The sequence below is a fragment of the Peromyscus californicus genome, unplaced genomic scaffold, assembly GCF_007827085.1.
Source record: "Peromyscus californicus insignis strain IS unplaced genomic scaffold, ASM782708v3 Scaffold_5__1_contigs__length_169319896, whole genome shotgun sequence".
NCBI lineage: Eukaryota > Metazoa > Chordata > Mammalia > Rodentia > Cricetidae > Peromyscus > Peromyscus californicus.
Window position 1 is genome coordinate 139,967,618 of NW_026294573.1, and position 25,438 is coordinate 139,993,055.

At 40.3% G+C, this 25,438-nt stretch overlaps 1 protein-coding gene across 1 annotated transcript; it reads right to left on the reverse strand.

Moving 5' to 3' along the window:
* Positions 1-441: 441 nt before the first annotated feature.
* On the reverse strand, positions 442-24,415 carry LOC128096885 (short-chain dehydrogenase/reductase family 16C member 6). Its single transcript, XM_052716982.1, has 6 exons — positions 24,095-24,415; positions 17,519-17,650; positions 14,097-14,196; positions 13,385-13,529; positions 1,804-1,929; positions 442-568 (listed from the first exon to the last, which is right to left on the reverse strand). Exons 1-6 carry the CDS (start codon positions 24,413-24,415, stop codon positions 442-444), a joined length of 951 nt encoding a protein of 316 aa, XP_052572942.1.
* Positions 24,416-25,438: the final 1,023 nt, after the last annotated feature.

The window sequence follows — 25,438 nt, forward strand, 5'->3', positions numbered from 1 at the left end:
ATTAACATTTTATAGATATGTGATCTGTGTGATCAGAGTTCACTGGAAGGACTGTGACATTTTTATTTAGCAAACTGAAGAATTACATGAGAATCTGGATAGATAATATAAATGTTTAGAAAAATATCGGTGTGGTAATATATGGCTACAAATCCAGCCCTCAGAGGCTAAAGTGGGAGGATTTTGAAAGGACAACCTAGACAGTATATTGAGAACCTGTTTAAACTAAAAACAAACAAACAACAACAAAAAAAACAAAAAAAAAAAAACCAAAAAACCGAGGAGAGAAGAAAAGAAAGAGCCGAGTGCAAACTGTCTCCTGGGAAGAGAAGCTGCAAATTTTTGAAAGCCTGGGTAGGCTGGCATGATGCAACTGCTAGGGAGATTCCAAACAGGATACCATCTCATCTCTGCATGTGATTATCATGTCTGCGACCTAGGTCATTCCTGTTTCCTTTCTGTTTCAGCCTGCAGTTCTTCTGCCTTTGTTCTCCCTCTGAACGACGTCATACAGGTATCCACGCCAAGGTACTCACCAAGGGCAATCATCATTTTTGGAGATATCATTCTAGAGAAAAGCAGAGAAAGTTGTGATCCTTTAAGACTTAAACTCACCGAAGGGACTACATTGCAAAGACTAAGTGCAAATAAAATCAAGTGTGAAAGGTCATGCTGTGCATCTGTCACTTACTGGGACGGATGATGGGAGGATACCACCAATCATAGTTCAGGGCCATCAACATCATGGATGATGGTGGATGCTTTCAGCCCTTCCTACACCCTAGAATCATTCTCAATGCTTTGAAAAAAAAACCCAGTTTCTTCACATCCTATGCTCCCTGGCCTTTTGGAGAGACCAGATGGTTCCTTATTTACTCCAAATATCCTTATTTTCTTGACAAGAATAGGAAGAATTAGAATAAAAGCATACCAACTAAGAAGGCGATATGTGACACACTAACTTTAAGTGTGAGGATGGTTCTAATGCACATGTGAGACTGAGAACCATTGCTTATATCAGGATAATGCTGAATTTCAGATCACTTCTGCGTGGATCAGTTCAGTTCTGCTCAACTTAACCGAGCATGTTTACCAGGTCCTGTCCTGGGTGTAAGCATAGACCAGGAAAGAACTTAGAAATTGTGCCCTCAGAGAGCACACACAAGTGTCCAGTGTGTTAAGTGCTAGAAGGCCATGACAAGTGTGATGGGTCATACAAAGATGAATGTTGGCTTTCCTAAGCAATTAGGGCAGCTGAGGAAGAATAGGGGATGTATGGGGTAGGTAGAAATAGTAAAGGAAGTACTGTGTTTCCCAGGAACACAATCCTTCCTCATGCTCCAACTTTCAAAGCACCAACATGATGCCATGAGAGGAAAACTCCACACATGACATATGACAAGTCATAATAAAAGCACTTCATGAGATGGCCTTTGGGTTGTGTGCGTGTGTAGGTATGCAAGAAACACATGGATACCCGTTTAGACTTAGATTCTATCTCCAAGATAAACTAATCCAAATTTGAATAAATCTAAAGTTTTGAGCACTTCTGATCCCAAGCACTGTGTAGGAATAAATACAGTGTGTTCTTGAGAGATCTAAATAATGCCTTAATTTAATTAATACCTGAAACAACAAAGATATAGTTCACAATAGTCCAATAAATTGTCCTTGTGTAGTACTAAAATTACTTGTCATAATTTTAAGTAACAGTGAAGTTACCTTGTAGATAGAAAAACTAGCAATGATCAGACAACTTGTTCACAATCAACCCAAAGGCCAATTAGGTCTTCATTAACTTACTGTTTGAGAATCAATGCGAAATACGCAAACTTGGGTATGAGGAGGTAAACTTGTTCCTCTAAAATAGCATTGAAAATTTTTCGAGCCACATACTCTTGCTCCAGGAGAGGTAACAGAAGTGGATACCTGGAATGAAAATGCAGAGGTTGGGTCAGTAGAGTGGTCTTTTCCATGGTGATCAGTATTGAGTGTTAGATTTCAGATACCGAGTTACAGTAGAAACAATAGCTGCAAATAGTAAAAAGACAATGAATACTTGGAGTTGCTTGCATTTTCTCTCATAACCAACACTAGGAGCACTGTGGATATCTTCTGTTGCCTTGTGTGAATGCCCAGTCCTTCCTTATTTTCTGCTCTATGCTCTGGATATAAAGATGCAATTACTAGTCTAGGGAGATGGCTCAGCGGTTAAAGTACTTGCTTCACAAGCTTGAGGACCAGAGTTTGATGCCTGGAATTCACGTAAATGCAAGGTGGGCATGGCAGACCACTTATTATTCCAACCTCAGAAGTTTGAGATGGGATGAAGCTGGTTAACAGGACTAGCCAGATCAGCAAGCTCTGAGTTTGATTCAGAGAGTCTGCCTCAATGATAAGACGGAAATGTGGTCATGGTGATTCCTTATGTCAACCGTAAGCTTGCATGTACACATGTGAGTGTGTACCCACACTTGAAGAAACATGCACATGCAACACAACACATACACACAATGTAAAAAATGATGCAATTACTTTTAGATTTTTGTATCATTCTTTCCTCTCCTTCCTCACAAACATACAGAATTATAATAGACAAAACCATATGTTATTAAGAAGCAAAATTGCAAAATAATTTACCAAAACTATCTCTTGAGCATGAGTAATGCATCATTTTAGGCAGATGATAGTTCCATCATTAAGTGAAATGATTTATGAAGCAATAGGAGGTGGTGGACTAGACTCAAAGTAAAGACTTTCATATTTTATATTTTTTCAATTACTTGAACCATATACATTTAGACACTGTTTCTCTTCTGAGTTTTGGAAAGTAATCAGTTTTCTGTGACTGAAGTTTAACAATTCTTGAAAGTCCCTAGTGCTCCAGCTTAAGGGGCTCAGCACATTTAGATAGAAACTCTACAGACCAGTTTTGTTTCATCCTTTAAACATCACCTTAGGATTAAGGAGCTTTTGTTTTTTTCTGGAGACTTCTTTTTTTTTTTTTTTGGTCTTTTATGTACATAGGTACTCCAAGATTATATAAACCATTGTTTAACATCATAGCCTTTACTTGCAACCATTTAACAATTTCCTGGCATTTGTACTCCTTGTGTGACCTTGACAATCTATCATTAAAATCATATACTTGGTGCTTGAGAGTATCTCAGTGGTTAAGAACACTTACTGCTCTTGCAAAGGAGCTCTGTTCTGTTCCTAGCACTCACATCATAGTTCATAGACCTGTTTAACTCCAGTTCCTGGGAATCTGATGACCTCTTCAAACCTCTTCAGGCACCAGGGTTTCTTACACATGATGTACATACATACATGCAAGCAAACCACTCACACATAAAATAAAATAGTTGAACCTAAAATTTTAAAAAGTATTTACTCACATTACTATTAATTCTTACTGATATTGCTTTAAATTAATGTTAGAAATAAAATAGTTAAGATATTGTGCTAACTAGCTTTAAGTCAACTTGACACAAGCCAGAACCATTTGGGAAGAAGGAACTTCAGTTGAGCAAATGCCTCCAGCAAATTGGCCTGTGGGCAAGCCTGTGGTAAATTTTCTTGATTGATGATTAATATGGGAGGGCTAAGCTCACTTTGGGTGGTGCTCCTCCTGGGAAACTGGTCCTGGGTGCTATAAGAGGCAGGCTGAGCAAGCTAGTGAACAGCACTCCACCATGGTCTCTGCATCAGTTTGTGCCTTCAGGCCCCTACCTTGCCTTTCTCTGATGATGGATTGTGATATGAAAGTGTAAGAGAAATAATCCCTCCCCAATTGCTTACAGCCATGGTGTTTTATCACAGCAATAGGAACCCTAACTAAGACGGATGGCAAAGACATACTGAGCATGTGTCTCTCCTCACACATGGGGAAATGTTTACTGAGATTTGCCAAGTTTTTTTTACTAGTCCATTGTTAAAATTTCTTTATGTAGTTTAGAGAGAAGTCCTTAATAACCTATAGGATTTATAATTTTTCCTCATTCTTTTGAATATATATACTTTATTGATGTCCTTTGGAGCCTAGAAGTTTTTTTCAGTAAGTTTTTAAACTGGCATATATTAATTGTATATGATGCTGGGTTTCATGAAGACATTTTCAAACAAGTATATAATGTACTTGGAGCACACTTCTCCACACAGTTCTCCCCTCCTCTTTCTCTATCTTTCCCCTCCTATCTTCAACCTCCTTTCTCTAGACAGATTCACTTCTATTTTCAGATCAAACATACACATGCGAGCGAACACACACACACACACACACACACACACACACACACACACACAGGGTTTTATGTATCTATGTAAAATCTAGGATACACAAACAAGAAAAACCACAGACTGAATTCATTTAATAATTATCTTTGAAACACAAACATTTTACAATTTGATGGGTCCAGTTTGTTTTCTGTTGCTGTTTGCACCTTTGGGGTCACAGTTGGTGTCACAATTGGTAGGTCACCACATAGTCCAAGGCTACAAAAATCCAGTTTTTCTTTATGATCTAACTTTCATGCATTTTCAGTTAACTTTTGTGTGATGGGGTTTGAGTTCAACTTTGCTTTTTTTCCATTGTCTCAGCACTATTTGTTGAAAACTGTTATTTTTGACATTTTGGTTGTGAGCCTATCCTTTAATGGCTGAACCATCTCTTCATTCCAAAGCTGTTATTTTTACTGAACTGTCTTGCTACACTTATTGAGATTTAATGGGGGATTAATGTAAAGTATTTTTTGACTATCAACTTTATTCTGTTGATTTGTGAGTCTGCCCTGTCAGAGCATGCTCTCTGTGCTGCTGAGCCTCTACTGAGTTTAAACATTAGAACCATGGATTTGGTTTATCTTTCTTCTGCATTTTCAGGGTAGCTTAGGTCCAGTCAACTTTTTCAGTGCTTTGCATCTCCACGTACATTTTAGCAACACGTTGGCAATTCCTGAAAAGAAGTTAGCTTGGGCTCTTTATTTTTTAGTGTTTCATACATGAGTACTGTACTTCCATTATTTTCATCCTTTCCTCTCCTCCCTCCAGTTCCTCCCATATCCTCCCTCTCAGGTTCATGACCTCTCCTGTAATTATTATTGTTATGTGTGTATATATATCAACAATATATACATACATATATCACACACATATACCTATATGTATTTATAATCTACCAAGTCTACTTAGTGTTATTTGTATGCACACATGTTTAGGGCTGACCACTTGGGATGGGAGAACCTATCAAGGGGCTTGTCCCCAGAGAAGGCTGATTCCCCTCTCACAGCAGCCATTGGGCACTTGCCACTCTTCATCTAAGGGTGGGTGGTGCCTTTTGAGTTTCCTCTAGGAAATGCCCTGAGTTTAGGAAGAAGTGAAATCTTAACAGCACTAAGTCTTTCCATCTACGAACATGGAATTTATTTTGTCTGCTTTCATCTCTGTCAAAGATGTTTTAAAAATAATTTTTCACAGTATAATTGGTTACCTTCTGTTAAATCTGTTTTGTGTGTTTTATTATTTTATGCTATTATAAATGGAATTGCTTTTATTAATTTCACCTTAAACTTGTTCATTATAAATTTATAGAAATGCAACTGATTTTCATGTTGATTTTGTATATTGATCTTGCTCAATTCATTTCTTAGATGTAATAGTTTTGTGTGTGATATTTGCAAATGTGTGTGTATGTGTGTACACTTCAACATGTGTGTTCATGTATATGCTTTAGGATTTTCTGCACACAATATCATGTCATCTCAGAACAGGTTTTCTTCTCCCTTTCCACTTCTTTGTCTTTTATTTTATATGATGTGGTGAGTGTGCATACACTCACTTTGTTTTCTGTCCTTTATTTCTTGTGCTGGAGATAAAGCACAGACCTTTATCTCTACAGGAATAAGGCAGGGATTGTACAGTGCACTGCACCTATGACTTCTTCACAGAGGTGATTATCTGGTTGCAGCAGTTCCCTTCTATTTCTTGTTTCTTGAGTGCTCTTGTCACAAAAGGGGTTGGATCTCGTTAATGGTGATGCCTTTTCTGTGATATTGAGATGACCATGCAGTTTTTGCCTTTTATCTTTTGTACAATGTATTATACGAAATTATCTAAAGTATGACCTCAACTTGGCATCCCCAGGATAAACCCCTTTGATCATGGCACACGTCCATCATTGGATGACACTGCACTTGGTTTGCTGGTATCTTATTGAGGATTTTTGTTTGTTTGTTTTGTTTGTAAGGGGGTGTTGATCTTTAGTTTTATGTTCTGGTGGTGTTTTGTCTGGCTTTGGCATCAGGGTAATATTATATTCAGTGAGTGAGTTGTAAAATGTCTGGTCTATATCTAGTTACAGTAACAGTGTTTAGAATTTAGGAGTTTAATTCTTCTGAGGCTTAATATAATTCCTCCAGGAGGCCATCTTGACTGGGCTGTTGGTATCTGGGAAACTTTTAGGTTACTAGTTCAGTATTTTCCTCCCAGTCAGCTCATGTCCCCAGACAGTTTGTCCTTTCATTGGTGATGCCTGGTTTGATAATGTGTGAGTTCTCATACTCTTTTTTTTTTTTTATGCTCCTTTTCCATTTGGAATGGCAGTGATGGTGTTCTCTCTTCAGTTCTTGCTTTTGGCCATGAGTCTTCTCTTTCCTCTCCTTTTGCTAGTACAGCCAGAGTTTCATTCATCTTTTCAATGGACCAGCTTTTGGATTAATCACTTTTCACTAATTTTCTACTCTAATTTATTTCTGTAGTGAGATTTGATATTTCTGCTTTCATTGGATTCATTGTGATCTTAGTTTACACAGTTTTTGAAGGCAGAAGATGAAGTATTAATCTAATATTTTATATAGTAATTTACAATTATAAATGTGACTGAATAGTTGAAACTCATAAAAGTTTGTAGGTTTTATTTCAGCATATTTGGAAATTTCTCAAATTTTCTTTTGTTTTAATTTATAATTTTATCAATTTTAGCAAGACAGTATACTTTATATGACTTTATTCTTTTAGATATTATTGATGGTGCTTCATAGCCAAGCAGATGCTTCCTTCTTGGCAATATCTGAGGCATCCTCAGCATGAGTATGCACTCCATTATTCATGCTCAGAACCAGTGTGCACTCTGTTTCTGTTGAGCAAAGTGAATGTCAATGTCTATTACATCTGCTTGATTGGGGTCTTTTGCTATCAAGGGTGTTCTTTAGTACCTTAAAATTTTATTTTTGAAGTTATTTGCCATTTAGTTTTTCTGAGGTATATAATATATATTTTAACCTAGCAGAATCTGCTTTTGATATATAGCACCTTAATTTGGGTGTGATATAGAAATTTTGTTCCTACAAAGCTCTACTACTTTTTCTTTCTTTATTCAACAATAATATTTTTATAGAAATACTATAATATATAATTGTGTATATATATTACAACATTGTGGTTATTACTAAGTTCTCTGTTTTAAAGGTGAAGGGACAAGGGAGAGCTGGTACACATTACAGAGTGCCTCCATGTTGGTTCTTTCTATCTGCTCTCATTTTCCAAGTCTAATGTAGCTTTGTTCCCACTCATCTCATTTGAGCTTTAATAATACTATTATGTACACATTGTCTATGACAGTTTAACAATACTATTATGTACACATTGTCTATGACAGTTTAACAATACTACTATGTACACACTGTTTATGACAGTGTATTCATAATTAGTTCAAGGAAGGAAAAGAAATACACATCTTTACTGCCCTTTACACAGTTATCTACTTTGGTGAATTTTTGATTGTTTTCTCATGTGAATTCTGATTACTCTCTGGTGTCACCTGTTACATCCTGAAGTACTTCCTTTTCTGTTTCTTGTAGGGTGGAGTATGAACTCTGTTTTTAGTGGTCTTCATTTTTGCAATGTGGCTTTGCTGGACAAGATTCTTGGTTGATTTTTTGTTTAGCTTTTTAACTGTGTCATCTGAAGTCTTTTGTGTCTTTCATTGTTTCTGTTGGAAGTTCAGCTGTTAATCACACCTTAGTTGACTTGCTTATGATAAGATGCTTTTCTTCTTGCTGCTTATAAGATTATCTTTTGTTGTGTCTTTCAGTATTTTGACTATGTCATACCCGTGTGTGGAACACCAAGTGCTTACCTTTCTTGGAGCTCACTGAGGTTTTAGAAAATTTCTAATGAAGTTTACTAGCATGATTAAAACTTACTTGAATAATAACAAAGAGTTTTAGACATGAAGACATCATAGAGGCTATATCTCACAACCAATATTTGTAATTTAATGGATAGCTATATTGCCTGTCTTCACTTGTTTAACAGATCCATTTATTGGTTCCATGATAACATGACTATTAATTTGGCTAGGAACCAGTCTGTTTTAGCAAACAACTCTAAAATACCTCCAATTGTTGAGTGATCCTGGGTAAACAGTTGATGAAAATCCACTGTTTTTGTTTTTAAAAAATATTCATTTTATACACTACGTGGAAATAATTAGTATTTTAATCTTTTAGCTTCCTATCTGATACTTGGAATGGCAGTCCCCAGAAATTCCCTTGTCACATAACTGCACTCAGCTCTTCTTTTGGAGGGTAGAGTCTCCTGTGTGCTGAAACTGCCTTGGGGAAAGAAGCCACTATGGTTTAATACACTGTAGTCATTGCACTGGCCATCTTTCATGGTCTAATACATTGTAGTCATCGCACTGGCCACCTTTCATGCCCATGTGTCAGTCTCCTGAAAGCTTAATGACAAACCAGCTTTTTTGAACACTTCAGGAGGGTGATTTACTTGCTATTTCCAATTCTGTCCTGATTCCCAAAATTCCTGATGTTTTCTCCCAGTTGCATCCTACATGGTCCACACAGGGATAAAAGAGAAGGGCTGGGTAGGGATGGCCTGCCTTCCAACACACTTCAGACATCCTTAACAAAGTCAGCGACTGATTGCAGTGGCGGCAAATTCAAGCTCCTGATGACGTCATCTGGAACCTGAGTTTTGCCAGTCATTCAATATAAACACCACTCGGTGGCATTTACAGCTGCTGTACAATAATTTCAGAAAGTTTGGTGGTATAAAGATTTTCAGAATTAGGGCTCATGGTTTTTGTGATTTATCCATCTATAGCACCTAATAAAGATGTCTGTGAGTCCCCTAGTCCAGATTAATTTTGTGTAGTTTCTGAAACTGTTCTGATGACAACTCTAAGCCTTTTCCTGAAACCCATCATTAGATGTAGCTACAAACAGTCCAGAAACAAACGGCAAAGGAATGGCACAACTGGGTGAACAGCTACTCAGAGTTTTCAGTGCTGTTGTTTAAGATCAGTGTTCCTGATCAAGGTAACAAATACAAGTTGAAAGCACTGAGTTATTGATTTCTGTTGCACATGGACTACACATGATTGTCCTCCCCACTGTCCATGGCTGCTTACCCCCACCAAGGCAGTACACCATGTTCACGTACAGGGAGTGGGTAAGTAGGCTCCACTGCCCCCACATCCTCTGCCCCAGACACATAAAATGCCACACAAGTCAGTTTGATGTCCTGGATGGTCAATGATTCACTGCCTAGATGAGGGTGAGTGTTGTGGACTGAATGTAGTGGCACATGCCTGGAATCATAGCACTGGCAGTCTGAGGCAGGAGGACTACAGGTTCAAGGCTAGTACAGGCTGCACAACTAGCTCTGGTCGGCGTGAACTATATCATGATATTATGACCCAAGCACACAAACCAATGCAGCAACACCCAGTGCTCTCCTGTGGGACCTGTTGTACTTATGTTTGCTTGTGTTTTTGTTTAATGGCTTTATTGGAGTAGTTCAGGGAAGCCCATCTCTTCTGACTGAATGCTGTCAATGTGTAATTTTGATGTCATTTTCCAGAGGATGTAGTCTTGGGTATAACAAAATTTTCCTAGCTGTTGAATGGCACCAATGACTGTGGTTTTAACCAAAACTCTTGTGTGAGTGTGTGTGTGTGTGTGTGTGTGTATGTGTGTGTGTGTGTGTGTGTGTGTAAGCATGTGGAAGCTAAAGGTTGACATCAGGATGTCCTTCTCTATTGCCTTTCAACCTTACTTATTCTTCTGAGATATGAACTCACTGAACCTGGGGCTTACTGTTTCAGACAGGCTTGCTGGCTCACAAGCCCCAGGATTCAGTTTTCTCACACCTAGCACTGGGGTTGCAGGTACACATGGTCACTCTGGCTGTGTTTATAGATGATAGGGATCTGAACTCTCTCTCACACCTAGCACTGGGGTTGGAGGTACACATGGTCACTCTGGCTGTGTATATAGATGATAGGGATCTGAACTCTCTCTCACACCTAGCACTGGGGTTGGAGGTACACATTGTCACTCTGGCTGTGTTTATAGATGATAGGGATCTGAACTCTCTCTCACACCTAGCACTGGGGTTGGAGGTACACATTGTCACTCTGGCTGTGTATATAGATGATAGGGATCTGAACTCTCTCTCACACCTAGCACTGGGGTTGGAGGTACACATTGTCACTCTGGCTGTGTTTATAGATGATAGGGATCTGAACTCTCTCTCACACCTAGCACTGGGGTTGGAGGTACACATTGTCACTCTGGCTGTGTTTATAGATGATAGGGATCTGAACTCTCTCTCACACCTAGCACTGGGGTTGCAGGTACACATGGTCACTCTGGCTGTATATATGGGTGGTAGGGATCTGAACTCTCTCTCACACCTAGCACTGGGGTTGCAGGTACACATGGTCACTCTGGCTGTGTATATAGATGATAGGGATCTGAACTCTCTCTCACACCTAGCACTGGGGTTGGAGGTACACATTGTCACTCTGGCTGTGTATATAGATGATAGAGATCTGAACTCTCTCTCACACCTAGCACTGGGGTTGGAGGTACACATTGTCACTCTGGCTGTGTTTATAGATGATAGGGATCTGAACTCTCTCTCACACCTAGCACTGGGGTTGGAGGTACACATTGTCACTCTGGCTGTGTTTATAGATGATAGGGATCTGAACTCTCTCTCACACCTAGCACTGGGGTTGGAGGTACACATTGTCACTCTGGCTGTGTTTATAGATGATAGGGATCTGAACTCTCTCTCACACCTAGCACTGGGGTTGCAGGTACACATGGTCACTCTGGCTGTGTTTATAGATGATAGGGATCTGAACTCTCTCTCACACCTAGCACTGGGGTTGCAGGTACACATGGTCACTCTGGCTGTGTTTATAGATGATAGGGATCTGAACTCTCTCTCACACCTAGCACTGGGGTTGGAGGTACACATTGTCACTCTGGCTGTGTTTATAGATGATAGGGATCTGAACTCTCTCTCACACCTAGCACTGGGGTTGGAGGTACACATTGTCACTCTGGCTGTGTTTATAGATGATAGGGATCTGAACTCTCTCTCACACCTAGCACTGGGGTTGGAGGTACACATGGTCACTCTGGCTGTGTTTATAGATGATAGGGATCTGAACTCTCTCTCACACCTAGCACTGGGGTTGGAGGTACACATTGTCACTCTGGCTGTGTTTATAGATGATAGGGATCTGAACTCTCTCTCACACCTAGCACTGGGGTTGGAGGTACACATGGTCACTCTGGCTGTGTATATAGATGATAGGGATCTGAACTCTCTCTCACACCTAGCACTGGGGTTGGAGGTACACATGGTCACTCTGGCTGTGTTTATAGATGATAGGGATCTGAACTCTCTTCCTCCTGTGTAGCAGGTCCTTCACTCCTGGAGTCAGCTTCCTAGTCCCCAGGCAGCAGACTTTTTCTAGCTTGTCTGCTGACAATTAACTTTATAGCCTGCTGCTATCATATCACATCCAGTTCCCAAAGCTGCCAAGTGGTTATGCTATTCTTTTTTTTTTTTTTTTTTGGTTTTTCGAGACAGGGTTTCTCTGTGTAGCTTTGCGCCTTTCCTGGATCTCACTCTGTAGACCAGGCTGGCCTCGAACTCACAAAGATCCGCCTGCCTCTGCCTCCCGAGTGCTGGGATTGAAGGCGTGCGCCACCACCGCCCGGCCCGGTTATGCTATTCTTAAAAAATATTTGAATCCATGGTCCTGTCTAACTGAAGCCAGGACCACAGAGAAAGAGATGCATTGTTTGAGATTGTCTTTGGCCTTCACCTGGGTAGGATCTCTGCTACAGAGCAGGGCATACAGGTCCTTGTTTTTCCTTGACTAAATCTGTTTAATTCATCTTATTCTGGAAGAGGGTGGAAGGAACTGGAATTCACAGCTGCTGCCACCATCCTGTGTGGATTTTACATGACCTAGAGTCCAGGAAGACAAGATCTACCGACATCATTTTCTTTTAAGTCTACCTAAAATTTGCCTGTTTTAGGAGACTTGAAGACATGGGAGCTGGATGTTCGACTGCTAAGGATCCTGGGGCTCTATAACAACAAGCTGCCACTCTAGAACCAGGACCTGCCCTCCTTGCCAAAGGCCTCTTCCGAGCTTCCCCACTCAGGACAGTTGGTGTCAGAGGAACAAGCCCTGTCTAGATGAGGCTACTCATTCAGTGTTGTTCGTCTACTTTGTCTACTCTGCAGAGCTGCTGAAAGCAGGTTTGACAAGGACTTCCTGCTGCCAGCAAGTGAAGAATAGCTCTTCTGTCCTGGGAGCTAAGGAGAGGTGGGAATTGTCACTTAGTTACCATGCCCACTGAAGTGGCTACAACACAGTCTGGCGTAGTATGGAGCTCCTGATCTCATGGCCTCTCAGGATTATTACGGGATTTTGAAAAAAATTCTTTGAACAGTTTTCTCCACTTCAGTACGTTCTTTGATCAGTCCCCAGAAATCTTAAATGATTGTTCTTATGATTTTCAGCAGCTTAATAAATAAACCTTTAGCTCAAAACTCCCCCTAACCCTGTATATTTCAGATAATGCTTTACCATATGCCTTGGAGTTTTTAACTTAATTTTATAGCTTCAGTGGACTCAAAATATCCTCAAGGTCATTTTGCTGGCGCTCTGTCTTTCCCCAAACACAGGTGACTCATGTGCTACTTACGGATCATGTGAGTTCATTATCTAGCAATGGTAATAGCGGTACAGTCCTCGCAATAAGGTCATTGTAGTCCACTGTTCCCTGTGCAAAAGTCTTCATGCTGCGTTATCATTCTAGTTCAAATTATTCTAGATAAATTTTATCTTCATATTAAAAATCATTTTTGCAACATTTCCTTCATAAACCTTTCAAAATATTTTATATTTGGGAATATCTATAATTTAATATTTTATATAGGAAGCAAGTTATTTTCTCAATAAAACAAAGCTATCTTAATAAATTCTCATTGCCAACTTCTGTTATATCTTAATATTACATACAAGCAGAGATTGCTGAAAGCACTCACTTACTTGGTTGCACAACCTTCAAACATTCCAGTTTGGATGAAATATGGGCAGACGATGGTGCTTTTAACTTTAGATTTTCTTAGCATGGTTAATTCAAGGAAGAGGGACTCAGCAAAGCCAAAAGCTGCAAATTTGCTTGAAGAATAATCTGAAATAAAGTGAGGGGCCACTAGTGATACAGCTTGGAAAATTTTCATAATGATTTAAAAATAAACCTCCTTTTCTTTCTTTCTGGCTTATTCTTGAGGACAGAGTATCTCCACACTGTGTGGCCAATAAAAATAGTGAATTCTTTTCAGTTTCTCTTAACTCAAGAATAGCAACAAACCAATAGGCACACACACATTATTTTATGTGTTTTTAAAAAGGAGAGTACCAAGCCGGGGAGTGGTGGCACATGCCTTTAATCCCAGCACTCGGGAGGCAGAGCCAGGCGTATCTCTGTGATTTCGAGGCCAGACTGGTCTACAGAGCGAGATCCAGGACAGGCACCAAAACTACACAGAGAAACCCTGTCTAAAAAAAAAAAAAAGAAGGAGAGTACCTTTCCTAGTCTGCCATTGTGAGGTAGGAAATGGGAAGGAATGCACCTGGCATTATGAGTAGGATTGAATGTTTCAAGAGTTCTGTTTGGGACAGGAATAGCTTCTCTGCATTCTGGAAGGGCCCCATCTCTAGGAGAATAGAAGGATGTGTGGTAAATGGAAATACTCACCTGATAGTCCATTAATACCCACTAGTCCTGCTATGCTTGAAATACAGACCAGGTGACCATGGTCAGCTTTAATCATGGCAGGAAGGAAGGCCTTACAAGTCTGGGAAATATAAGCACATTAATTGATTAACTAATTATTTTCAGTATTCTGTAAGCATTTGATGAACTTTTTAATCCACTAAGTCAATTTTTATTTAACCCTCATGGTGTGCTAAATTCTATGGCAGCACACAAGTAAGAAGTATAGAGACACTGTTAGTTGGATAATTGGATGAGAATCTTAATCATAATATTTTAAAAGAAGTAAAAATTCATGGTATAACTGGGTCTCAGACCTTAGTAGGCTCCCAGAACTTAGCACAACCGACTCTATTGTGGAAATACCACTCAGGCTCTAAAACTCAACACATAGACAGTACCACCTGCCAAAATGAAAACAAAGACCTACTCCATCAAAGTCTGTAGTTCTAGGAAAGTCTCTAAATGTACCAATCTTGCTTTTGGGCTTCTGTGGTTCTGCTTCTGTTGTTGTTAACTGAAGTAAGTCAACCCAGAACATGGTTTTTGTCCTTAAGCTCACCCTGAGAAAGGTTTGGTGCTACAGTGGGAGTCTGGACATCTAGTGTAGTTGCCTGCCAGCTAATAAAGGATTTCTATTGGCTTCAACCCATGTCTGAGCAGTCTCTGGGGGATACCCCAGAACAATAGTAAATAAGTATTGAGCCACCAAGTACAGTTTTAATTTTTTAAAAGCAACTGTTAATTGAGATGATGAGTTCAATGTTGTATATATTTTATCTTCTAATGGAATGATAAGATTAATTATTGAAGTTACATTGAAAGATAAAAATAGTATTTTTATAGTTATACTGCTTAGAATTTAACTCAAACTAGTGACTATGGAGAAGTAGAGTCTGACCACGTCTTGGAAGAATGTTGGTTTCCGGACTCCCATAGATACTAAAATTAAAAGCTATACAGGTCCTTTATATAGCATGATATAGTGTTTATGTATAGTCTGTGATCATTCTTCTGTAAATTTTAAATGTCTCTGTTATTTATAACACATAATTCTTTTTTTTTCTGGAGCTGAGGGTCGAACCCAGGGCCTTGTACTTGCTAGGCAAGCGCTCTACCACTGAGCTAAATCCCCAATCCCTATAACACATAATTCAATGTAAATGCTATCAATATATTATTTTTATACTGTATTGTTTAGTTAATAATAGCAAGTGTTTATAGATGTTCCCTCCAGATGCAACATCCTATTTCAAATATTTTCAGTTAGTGCTTGATTGAATTTGTAGATATGGACAGGCTGTAAAGGGCTGCATGCAATATGGAATCAGTGAGAGATACTTAATGTAATTAATGTTTTATTCTTTGATGAGTATATTGGTAGGTGTGTGAGGCAGCACTTTCCCTTTATTCTTGATTTATTTCTTTAAAAATTATTACATATACTACTTTTACATAAGGACATTTTTGAATGAGTTTGTAATGTAAGTTAAATGTTGCAGTTTTGGTTTATTTATAATTCTCTATTAGTGAAACTGTAGGTACTTGCAAGGTAGAGTGAAATTCTTTGTGAATTCTTTTTGTGGTATGACCAGAATCCAGTGAAAAATATTTGTAGGCAACAAGGGAAGGCAGTTTTTGACAGACCAGGAAGCTTAACAGTTTTGAGAAAAGGAAATCTTTCTCTAGAAGTGCTACAGGCACAGTGTTTGGAGATATCTGTGGAGAGCTTGGCCATCAAGCTTTGGAGCAGGTGAATCCAGTACAAGGGGGAAATATATAAAATGTTTTGTCTCTCAAATTTTAGAAATGAGTGATGATTCTCCCTAGTTTTTGGATGGAAGTGGATTCCCTGGTTTTATTGGTTGCTCAGAATCACATCTAAATTTTCTGATACACACCACAGTGTCTTTTGTGTGTTTATTGATTCCTTTCACTGTTAATTGTGTGAACCAGTTAAGGCCATGACTGTACTTGCACACAATATAAAAGTACAGGATCAGTGACTACAGGAGGCCAGAAGGAGGCAAGTCAGGGGAAAGAACAGCTCATGCCAAGTGCCCCTGAGGAGGGCTTGACATACTGGGGTTTAGTCAGGGTCTCAGGAGTTAATTGAACATGAGCAGGAAGTGGAGAAGGTGAGAGTTGGGAAACAGACTATGATGTCATGTTAGGGTTTACAAGCTGTGCTATGTAAGTGGACTTCGCTCTCAATGTGTTTGGGACCCTCTGAATGAGGGTTGTTTGAACCATATGTTGAATGAGATTATTCGATTAATACAGTAGAAATATCAACTTGCTTCCATATGAAGAAGAGAAGGTAGAAGGTATCAGTGTTGAAGATGGAAAGCCATGATAAGCTGCCAGTAAAGGGATGAGGTGGCTTGAGCAGCTCTCATCAAGGGTGGAGAGACATGTACTTGAGCATGAGTTGTATGACAGGCAGGACAGTGTCAAAGCAACGGAGGGAATCAAGGGTGACTTCTAGGTCTGTGGTGGGATCAGGAGCGCGTGGATCCTAGTTCCATCTACCAACACGGCATTTGCCATCAACCAAGGCAAAAGCCTAGGATGTCAATGATGCAGGTAAGGAAACCAATGACTTGTAGAAATGTTTACAGGAAACCTAAAGTATGTAAGCACCGTGTTAGTTGTTTTATTAGTATTGACTGAAATAAGTTTGTGGGCTCCAGTGTCATTTTGCACCACTTCCTGGTGACCAAGGAAGAAGACAAGTTTTATGAAGATTATAAAGATCGAAAAAATTTTAAGCGACAATAAGTAGGAGTTAGGAGACTTGAAACAAATCCACTCCAAGATCTCTCAGAGACAAAAAGGATTGAGGCCCTGCTACCCCTTGCAAGTCTCTATCTTATCCATGGCCCTGGCTCCAGTTACTTGAACATCCCACATCTTACATGCACCACCAGTAACCATTTTTCTATCACAACAAGTGTAATCCCTCCCAGTGGAAAGAACTTTGGTAACCCCAGCTACCTTCAGTCTCCTATCCACTCTGTAGAGTGGCATTGTCCAAGGCTTTAGCCTTTAGGCATTTGTGGCTAATATACATTAATTGTTATAAACTATATAGTATTATTAAAGGGCATAAATTTAAGAGTTTAGCTTTTCATTCTCATCCATCATGTTTCAAGTGGTTACCATATGAGGAAGCAGATAGAAAACATTTTTATTGTCAAAGGCATTTAGAGATGTCCTTGACAATTTGGACTAGGGCAAGACCAAGAAAAACTAATCCAGGCTAGGTACAGTAGAGCCTTGTGAGGGTGAGACTTCCACCAGCTGTCAACAGGAAACAACCAAAATGCTATATTTATAGACAAGTGACTGAACAGTTGCTTGAGATTTTTACACTCACTAATAAAAATGAAAGAGAGACTTACCCAGAAATGAGAGATGGCATTGACAAGAAATGATTTTTCTACCATGTGATCTGGAATATCAAGGAAGGACTTCCCTGTTACAACACCTGCATTATTAATGAGAATGGTGACATCACCAACTTCTTCTCTAACCTGGCCAGAAATGAGAGAAACATGACATGGATTGAAATGTTGAATTTTTGATGTTTACTTTCCTATGTCACATTTTCACTTACATTACTCAAGTGTAGTTGTGGAATGCACAATGTGTCAGTCAATGGCAGATACAGGTAGTCCGAGATTAAATTGTCTAGTGACATTGTAGCCATATCTACTTGGGTAAGGAGACTATGATGTACCCACTACTATGGAATCACTTAGCAGTGTGAACTTCAGAACACACCTCCATCATTTAGCCATACTTGACCATTATTTCATTAAAACTATTTATTGCTATTGTTTCTCATAAAGAAATCCAGCAATTCAAAAGTAATCCTATGATCAATTATAATCTTTGAAAAGAACACTTCAATTTGGAAATATTGCTTAAAGAACATGATTTCCTCTGGAAGGTGACCAAGGCCATAGCAGCAGCTTATATGGTTCTGAGAGTCTCAGAGTCCTCTGATGAACACTTTAAAAGGGGTTTCTCATGTCTGGCACTGGGGCTTTTTTTAAAAAAATATTTTTATTTTATAATTAACTTAATTTCACATATCAGCCACGGATTCCCCTGTCCTCCCTCCTCTTACCTCCCAGCCCTTCTCCCCCAACCCACCCCCCCCCCATTCTTACCTCCTCCAAGGCAAGGTCTCCCCTGGGGAGTCAGCCCAGCCTGGTAGACTCAGCCAAGGCAGGTCCAGTCCCCTCCTCCCTACACCAAGGCTGAGCAAATGTTAGGAACTCTATGGCTCTCACTGGGAGCATTGTCAGCCCAAGTGACTTAACTTCATTTAAATATGCACGTTTATATACACTTATATGTATTATATGTGATTTTAGATACATAAAAAATGATACACTTCCTTATGGATTTTTTGAACATCCTCAGTGTTACTTTTTCCTTCCTTCATCCCTCTCCTTCTGTATTGATCTTTCACCCCACCCAGTTAAAGCCATCCCCCGTTTATACCATTTCCTTCTTCCTATCACCTATACTATCTTGGTGAAGACACCATTCATTCTGGACACAGGACCTGAATCTGAGCCAGATCTGCCCTGAAAGCCCCCTTCCCTAAGGACCAGCTTACATAGTAATGGAAGGTGCTTTGAAAGCTGCCAAGTGATGGAGCAACCAGTATTACTAGCCAGCTGTGACAACTGTGAACCACAACAACGACCAGCAGGCAAAATATCCCTAAAGGTGAAACAATGGCACTCATATCTTGACAGTAACCAAAAACTATCTAATTGAACTTAAGGCCAACTTCACAGGAAGAAAATCATTCTTAGTACTGGAAATCTATCAGTTACCAGGGGCTTTTGAGATCATGGATCTGGGAAGAGAATCTACTACCTCCACTCACTAAGCCAGAGTAATACCTAACAGCATTCTAAACATTTGTCCTTAAACTCATAGGTAAGAAACTTCTCTTTGTGACAGATGGAGACCATTACAAAAAATAAAAACAAAAACACCCCCCCCAAAAAAACAAACAAACCCATAACTGGTGAAAATACAGAGAACTACTGATTGTGGCTTACCCAGCTCCAGCTGATACTTTACAATGTACTGTTTTTACTTACAGCTCAGGTAACTGTGTGGAAGAGGGAGCAGAAATACCATAAAAGCCAGAGGACTGAAAAGTCTGGTGTGAGATTCTGTCTCCTAGACATGACAGGGAAGCTACACCCGTGACATATCTCAGCAATGTGACTGCCTACATAAGACCTCTGAGCAAGAACAACACCAGCAGATGTGCTAAAAGGGAAGGGGGATACCTCATGGGGCCCCACCCCTGATAAAAGACCTATAGACAACTAAGGAATACTGAGAGAAGGAAAAACAGTCTTCCCCAGGAATGAGTCCCCTAATTGGTTATCCAATACGTGTGTGTGTGTGTGTGTGTGTGTGTGTGTGTGTGTGTGTGCGTGTGTATGTGTGTGTGTGTGTGTGTGTGTGTGTGTAGTGTGTGTGTATACATGTATAAAACACTGAAAAAGAAAGTGACCATGAATTTGAAAGGAAGCAAGTAAATGGGGGAACATAGGAGGGACTAGAGGAAGGAACGGGGAGGGGAAAATAATATAACTATATTTTAATATCAAGAAAGAAAAAATCCACAAAACAGCAAAAACTCTTGATGTGTTTATAAACATATATGACATTATAAAAATGTACCATTTAAGTGTCAAGTTGGATGAATTTTAGTAAATGCATATATCTATGTAACCTCTACTTCAAAGAAAACACATTTCCAGTACTCCAGAAGTTTTTGTATGTCTCACTTCTTATCTGCTGTATTTTGGATCTGGAAAGTTCCCTGAGACCTGGGATCCACTTTGGTGCTTTTGGGACATGGGAGAAGCTTTGAGATGTGGGATCTAGTGGGAAGTTTCAGTCACTGGAGGGATTTTCAATGGGGATGGTGGGATGTGGTATTCCTCTTCCACTCCTGGCCACCGGCAGCAGGTAGGTGCCAGCAGTGCCCTGTGCCCTGTGGTGCAGGGCTGCCTCCTGACTGAAATCGTGAGCCATAATAAACCTGCTAATATGATTTCCTCAAGAAGATGGCCTGCCATATAGGGCATCTCTCTCTCTCTCTCTCTCTCTCTCTCTCTCTCTCTCTCTCTCTCTCTCTCTCTCCCCCTTTCTTCTTTTTCTTTTTGATACTGAGGATTAAACCCTAGGTCTTGTGCATGCTAGGCAAGCAATCTACTCTCAAACTGTTTCCCTAGCCCTCTTTTTACACCAAACTTCAGTAAGTTGCTTAGACTGGCGTTGCTCTTGCTCTGTAGCCCAGACCAGATCTGAGCCTGTGATCCTCTCGCTGTAGCTTCCTAGGTAGGTGGGAAAACAGCTAGTGGCCTCCAGACCCAGCACAGTTTGCTTTCTTGCATCTCTGTTGCTCTAGTTTTCTTTTCTGCCGGTGTTTAGTGACAGCGAAGTGTGAGGACACTCTCTGCCTGTGTATCACTGAGCATATTCCTTCGTGTAGCCATTAGGCTTACTGTCAGCATGCAGATGCCTGATGATTAATTCTATTGGCATCATTTCCTTAACTAGGTCAAGTCAGTACTTGGAATGAAGACATCCCATACAATGATGTATTTGATCTAGTGCCCAGAGACTTCAGTGATCCTGTGCACTCTGCTCTAAAGACTACTTCTAATCTAAGTACTATCTTTCACTAACGTTTTTATAAGCTCTCATCTCTTCCCTCCCACATAGCCCACTTCTGCTTACATAACCTAGTAAACATGAGTGCCATCTGGAGCAAAGCATGCTCCAGGAAGCACTGAGCAACTGTTTCTCTCTCCTGCCATGTTGTCTCAGATTATGCCTTTGTAGGTGACAGTGACAAAGCTGATGCTGGGGCAGAGCAGGAAACAGGTTAAGTGATGACTCCAAAAATCATGAATCAAATCTTCTGCTCGATGCAACTGCTCTTTCCTTCCTCCAGACAAGAAGCGTTGCCTACCCTGACTTTTCTATTCCTGGTCCATGTTATATGCTAAGCCTACCAGTTGGAGCTGCTTTGGAAAGATGGGGAGAGCACTGCTGCTGATACAGGTAAGGGGGGTGAGTTATTAAAGGGGGACTTGGTGATGCTGACTGGATGTTGGGATTAGACCTCCGTGTTTTGGAGGAAGGTAAGTCTAAGGAAACATCAGTGAGAGACAGGTTTAGTGAGACAATGAGTGTAAACAAGGGCTCAATCATAGGTCAGAGATGGATGCCTGGTCAAAAAAATGGCGAGGAAGTGAAGTCTTTTGTGTAAAATCTCTAAACATCTGAGGGAATGAATGGTCACTCAGGTCACTCCAAGAGAAAGTCCTGCCTCTCAGGGACACTATAGCAGCAGGAGGATGATCTAGGTTATGGGATTTAATTTTTGCTGTACTTTAAGAAGACATTTAGGAAGGTATTAGTCTAGCTCATGGATTAAAAAACAGGCTATGGGAAATTAAGAACCTGCCAAAAGACTCACTGCTGAGAGGAACATTGGTTCACATCCAATCTGGCAGCACATACAATACCTGCTTTTACATAAACTTACTCTTCTTCATCACCAAGATTATATAGCCTCAGCTTTCCTTGAACTCACAGTCTTCCTGCCTCAATCTCTCCAATGCTGGGATTATAAACATGTGTGTTGTGTTTGACTGCATATGTTGACTTTGCATGCTGGAATTGAAAATTCTTTCTTCATCTGCTTGTGGAGAGCTGATTACTGTGCCTTTTGGAATGCTGCCATGCTGAGTGTCAACTCATTTCAAGGGTGAGGATGATGTGTGCCATTTGTTAAAGTCTTACAGATAAAGCACTTGGGTTTCCCAATACTTAATAAATAGCAAGCAGAAAATGAGATAGAGTGATACACTTAGAAAATGCTACATATAAGAGAGTGGCAAAGAAGAAACATTTCAGATATATTCCAACAGCAAATATTTTCAAATTTTTAGGATGTTTTCCTAGTGGATACCAAAAAAAAAATTTAACCAGAACAGAATGTTTTTTAGGGGAGTTGGGGTGGTGGTGTAGATGGTGGTGCTTTTTGGCATAGGGGAAGGTTGGGCAATGTTTTCATTGTTTACAGTTCACGAAAGATGCTCCTGTGATAAAGCAGTCAGGGCTCTAGGGCCACCTAAGGGTCTGTAAGTTTCCTGATACATGACCTGGCTAATTTCCTTCAGCTCTCCCTGCCTCTGTTTCGTCATTGACAAAGTAGCAAAATGATAGTTCCTGTTTCATTGTGAAGTTTATGTAAGATCAGACACAGAAGCAAAGGCCTTTCCAGGCACCCTGAGCTGGATGGTGCCTGGTTCTGAGACAGGAGCTCCTGAAAAAGCAGATCACATTAAGTTCACCCCAAATGCATTCTTCTGGGAGCTCTTCATGCCATGTTTCTTTCCTTTTTGCAAAATGAGGAATAACCTTGATTTCCCCTCTTGTACCAAAATGGGTCCAGGGAACTATAATGCCCACATTGTTATTAGCTGGCAGTGAGTTACAAAACCCCAAATCTTGTGGGTCCCCAAATAAAGAAGAGGAAGAAGGAAGCAAAGAAGAGAGGTTCAGAGAGTACCACGATGTGGTAACTCAGTAATTGATTCTTAGTAAATCAAAAAATGAATTCCACAAATAGAAACTGGATTGCAGAGAAATCCCTTCGAGAGTCTGTGGTCAAACTGTCTGTCCCCTGTGGCTTCCAGCTACCTGGATATGGTGTCTTGCCAGTTTCTGCCTTGTGATCTTGGGTAAATTGCATGTTCAGTGCTCCTTGGCTTCAACATCTTGCTTAACAGGAATGATGGTAGCAACATAGTCTCAGGAGGTTGGGGTGCATTCATTAACTGAGTAATTAGGTGTTCAAACTATGTAAAATAGTAACTAATAAGATAAGGATAACATAGTTGCAAGTTTTATTTGTTGTTTTGTCTTTGCTTGTTTGTGACTCTGACTAGAGGCTGGTACATTAACCTTTGAGAAAGCCATTAATCCCACATGTCCAACTGCTTCCCTTAATAGGATTATGATGGTCTAAGTTACTAACATGTCTATCTCAGCTATGCCAGAGTCATCACCTAGAATACCAAGATGTCCCTATGCTCTAGAGACCTTTGAAATTATTCAAATTGTCCAGTTACTAAACAGCCTGCCTGCTTTTTTCTGTGGAAACAATGATAGAGAATAATAAGAATAATAAACTGCATACAATTTCCCTTCTCCTGCTTCCTGCCACACTGATATTTCCATTGGTGGTTCCCTATGTGCTGTGCTGTGCTGTGTCTGCCAAGGGGACTGTTGGTAAAGTGGAGCATCCCACGGGAAGTTAGACAACACCGGTAGGTGAAGTGGGAAAACGTTTATATGCTGAGGGCTTCCCCCGTTATGCTCCGTATACTATGTTCAAACGACACAACATGGCAATAGACTTGCCGTAAGATGGGATGGGATTTCAGTGTCATTAAAGTCGTGAACGGTAGGAAGCTAAGCTGCATAGGCTCTTGCCACAACTAGCTTTTCACTTCACGGACGTGGAAACAGGGGTGAAGAAAGGTAAATAACTTGGTAAAAGTTGCACAACTAAAGCAGAAGAGCTGGGGCTTGGCAGAGAGTCTAGCAACCGAGGATGTCAGTGAGTCACTAAGCAAAGCCTCCAGACAGGATGGGGCCCTGAAGTGAGAGAGTTGCTAAACAAACCAGCCGGGCAGCACTCGGCTCTGAAGCGGACCAAGCCCCGCTCCCACCGTTTTAGGCTGTGCCTGCTTTTTGGAGGGCGTGAAGTCATACTTAAGACGAAGAGAATTAAACTGGAAGTACACAACAATCTTTGGGAGAACCCATAACAAATCACTCCCCCTAGGATTAGGGAAAATACAGGCTAAAAGCAGTTTTCTCAGCATCAAAGTGAAGAGCAGTGCTAAGCTCACCTGAGCGGCAACCCTGTAGACCTCTTTCCTGTTGCTGCAGTCACACTCATAGGCAAAGACTTTCACACCACCTTTTTCTTTGGCCAGTCTACATGTTTCCATATTGCCTTCTTGATTAATATCCCAGAGAACTAAAATGGCTCCGTGGCTGGCAAAATGCATGGCCAGTAGCCTTCCAAGTCCACTTCCAGCTCCTGTTATAAGGACAATCTCTCCAGTAACATCCTTTTTCCTTTTAGGAATTATCTTGAAAATTACAGATTCTAAAAAGTAATATAGAAACTTTCCTAAAAACAGGGCTGTGTCTGCTACTGCGTTCATGTTGATTGATTGTAGAAAGGAATGTTCTCCTAAGGAGAAAAGCAGCTGGTGAGTCCATTTCATTACAATAGCTGCAGTACAGAGCATCATTGAAAGCAAGGGCTTTCTATTCAAATTACGTGACTAGCAGAAATCGTCAAACCTGATGAGTTATAAATTATATAAACAAGGATTATAAGAACATTTTGTGTTAAAAAGAAACATCTTAATTAATAGGATTTTTTCAGATAATCTAATTGATAAGTAGACCACAGATGATAAGAATAGCATTGTAGTTAAGGGCATAAAGTTTTTGTGCCTTGACTCCCTCAGCCTTACATGATAAGTAAATCATGACTTTGGACACTTGGTCCAGTCATTTTTCTACTACCTTGTCCTAGTTAGCTTTCTCTTGCTGTGATAAAGACCATGACCAAAAGCAACTTTGGGAAGAAAGGGTTTAACGTACCTTACAGCTTACAGTTCGTCATGAAGTGAAGTCAGGACAGGAATTAAAGGCAGGAGCTTGAGGCAGAAACTGAAGCAGAGACCAACCAAGGAGGGGTGCTGCTTACTGGCTTGCTCACCGTTGTTTGCTCAGTCTACTTTCTTATACAATCCATGACCATCTGCCTAGGGCTTGCACCACCCACAGTGTGCTGGGCCCTCCCACCTCAATCATTAATCAAGAAAATAAATGCCTCTCAGACTGGCCTGCAGGCCAGTGTGATAGAGGCATTTCTTTCAACTGAGGCTCACTTTTCCCAGATGACACTGGCTTGTGTCAAGTTGACAAAAAAAAAAAAAAAAGAAAGAAAAGAAAAAGCAAAACAATACAAACAAACAAAACCAGCCAGCACATAAATTTTCTTTCTTTCTTTCTTCCTTCCTTCTTTTTTTTTTGGTTTGGTTTTTCGAGACAGGGTTTCTCCGTGTAGTTTTGGTACCTGTCCTGGATCTCACTCTGTAGACCAGGCTGGCCTCGTACTCACAGAGATCCACCTGCCTCTGCCTCCCAAGTGCTGGGAATAAAGGCATGCGCCA

Coding starts and splice junctions, on each gene's coding strand:
- LOC128096885 (XM_052716982.1), bottom strand. CDS start 24,415: ATGAACGCAGTAGCAGACACAGCCCTGTTTTTAGGAAAGTTTCTATAT. Junction 17,651..24,094: donor TCTACAGGGTTGCCGCTCAG/GTGAGCTTAGCA, acceptor ATTTCTGGCCAG/GTTAGAGAAGAAGTTGGTGA. Junction 1,930..13,384: donor TTTGAAGGTTGTGCAACCAA/GTAAGTGAGTGC, acceptor TTTTCATTCCAG/GTATCCACTTCTGTTACCTC.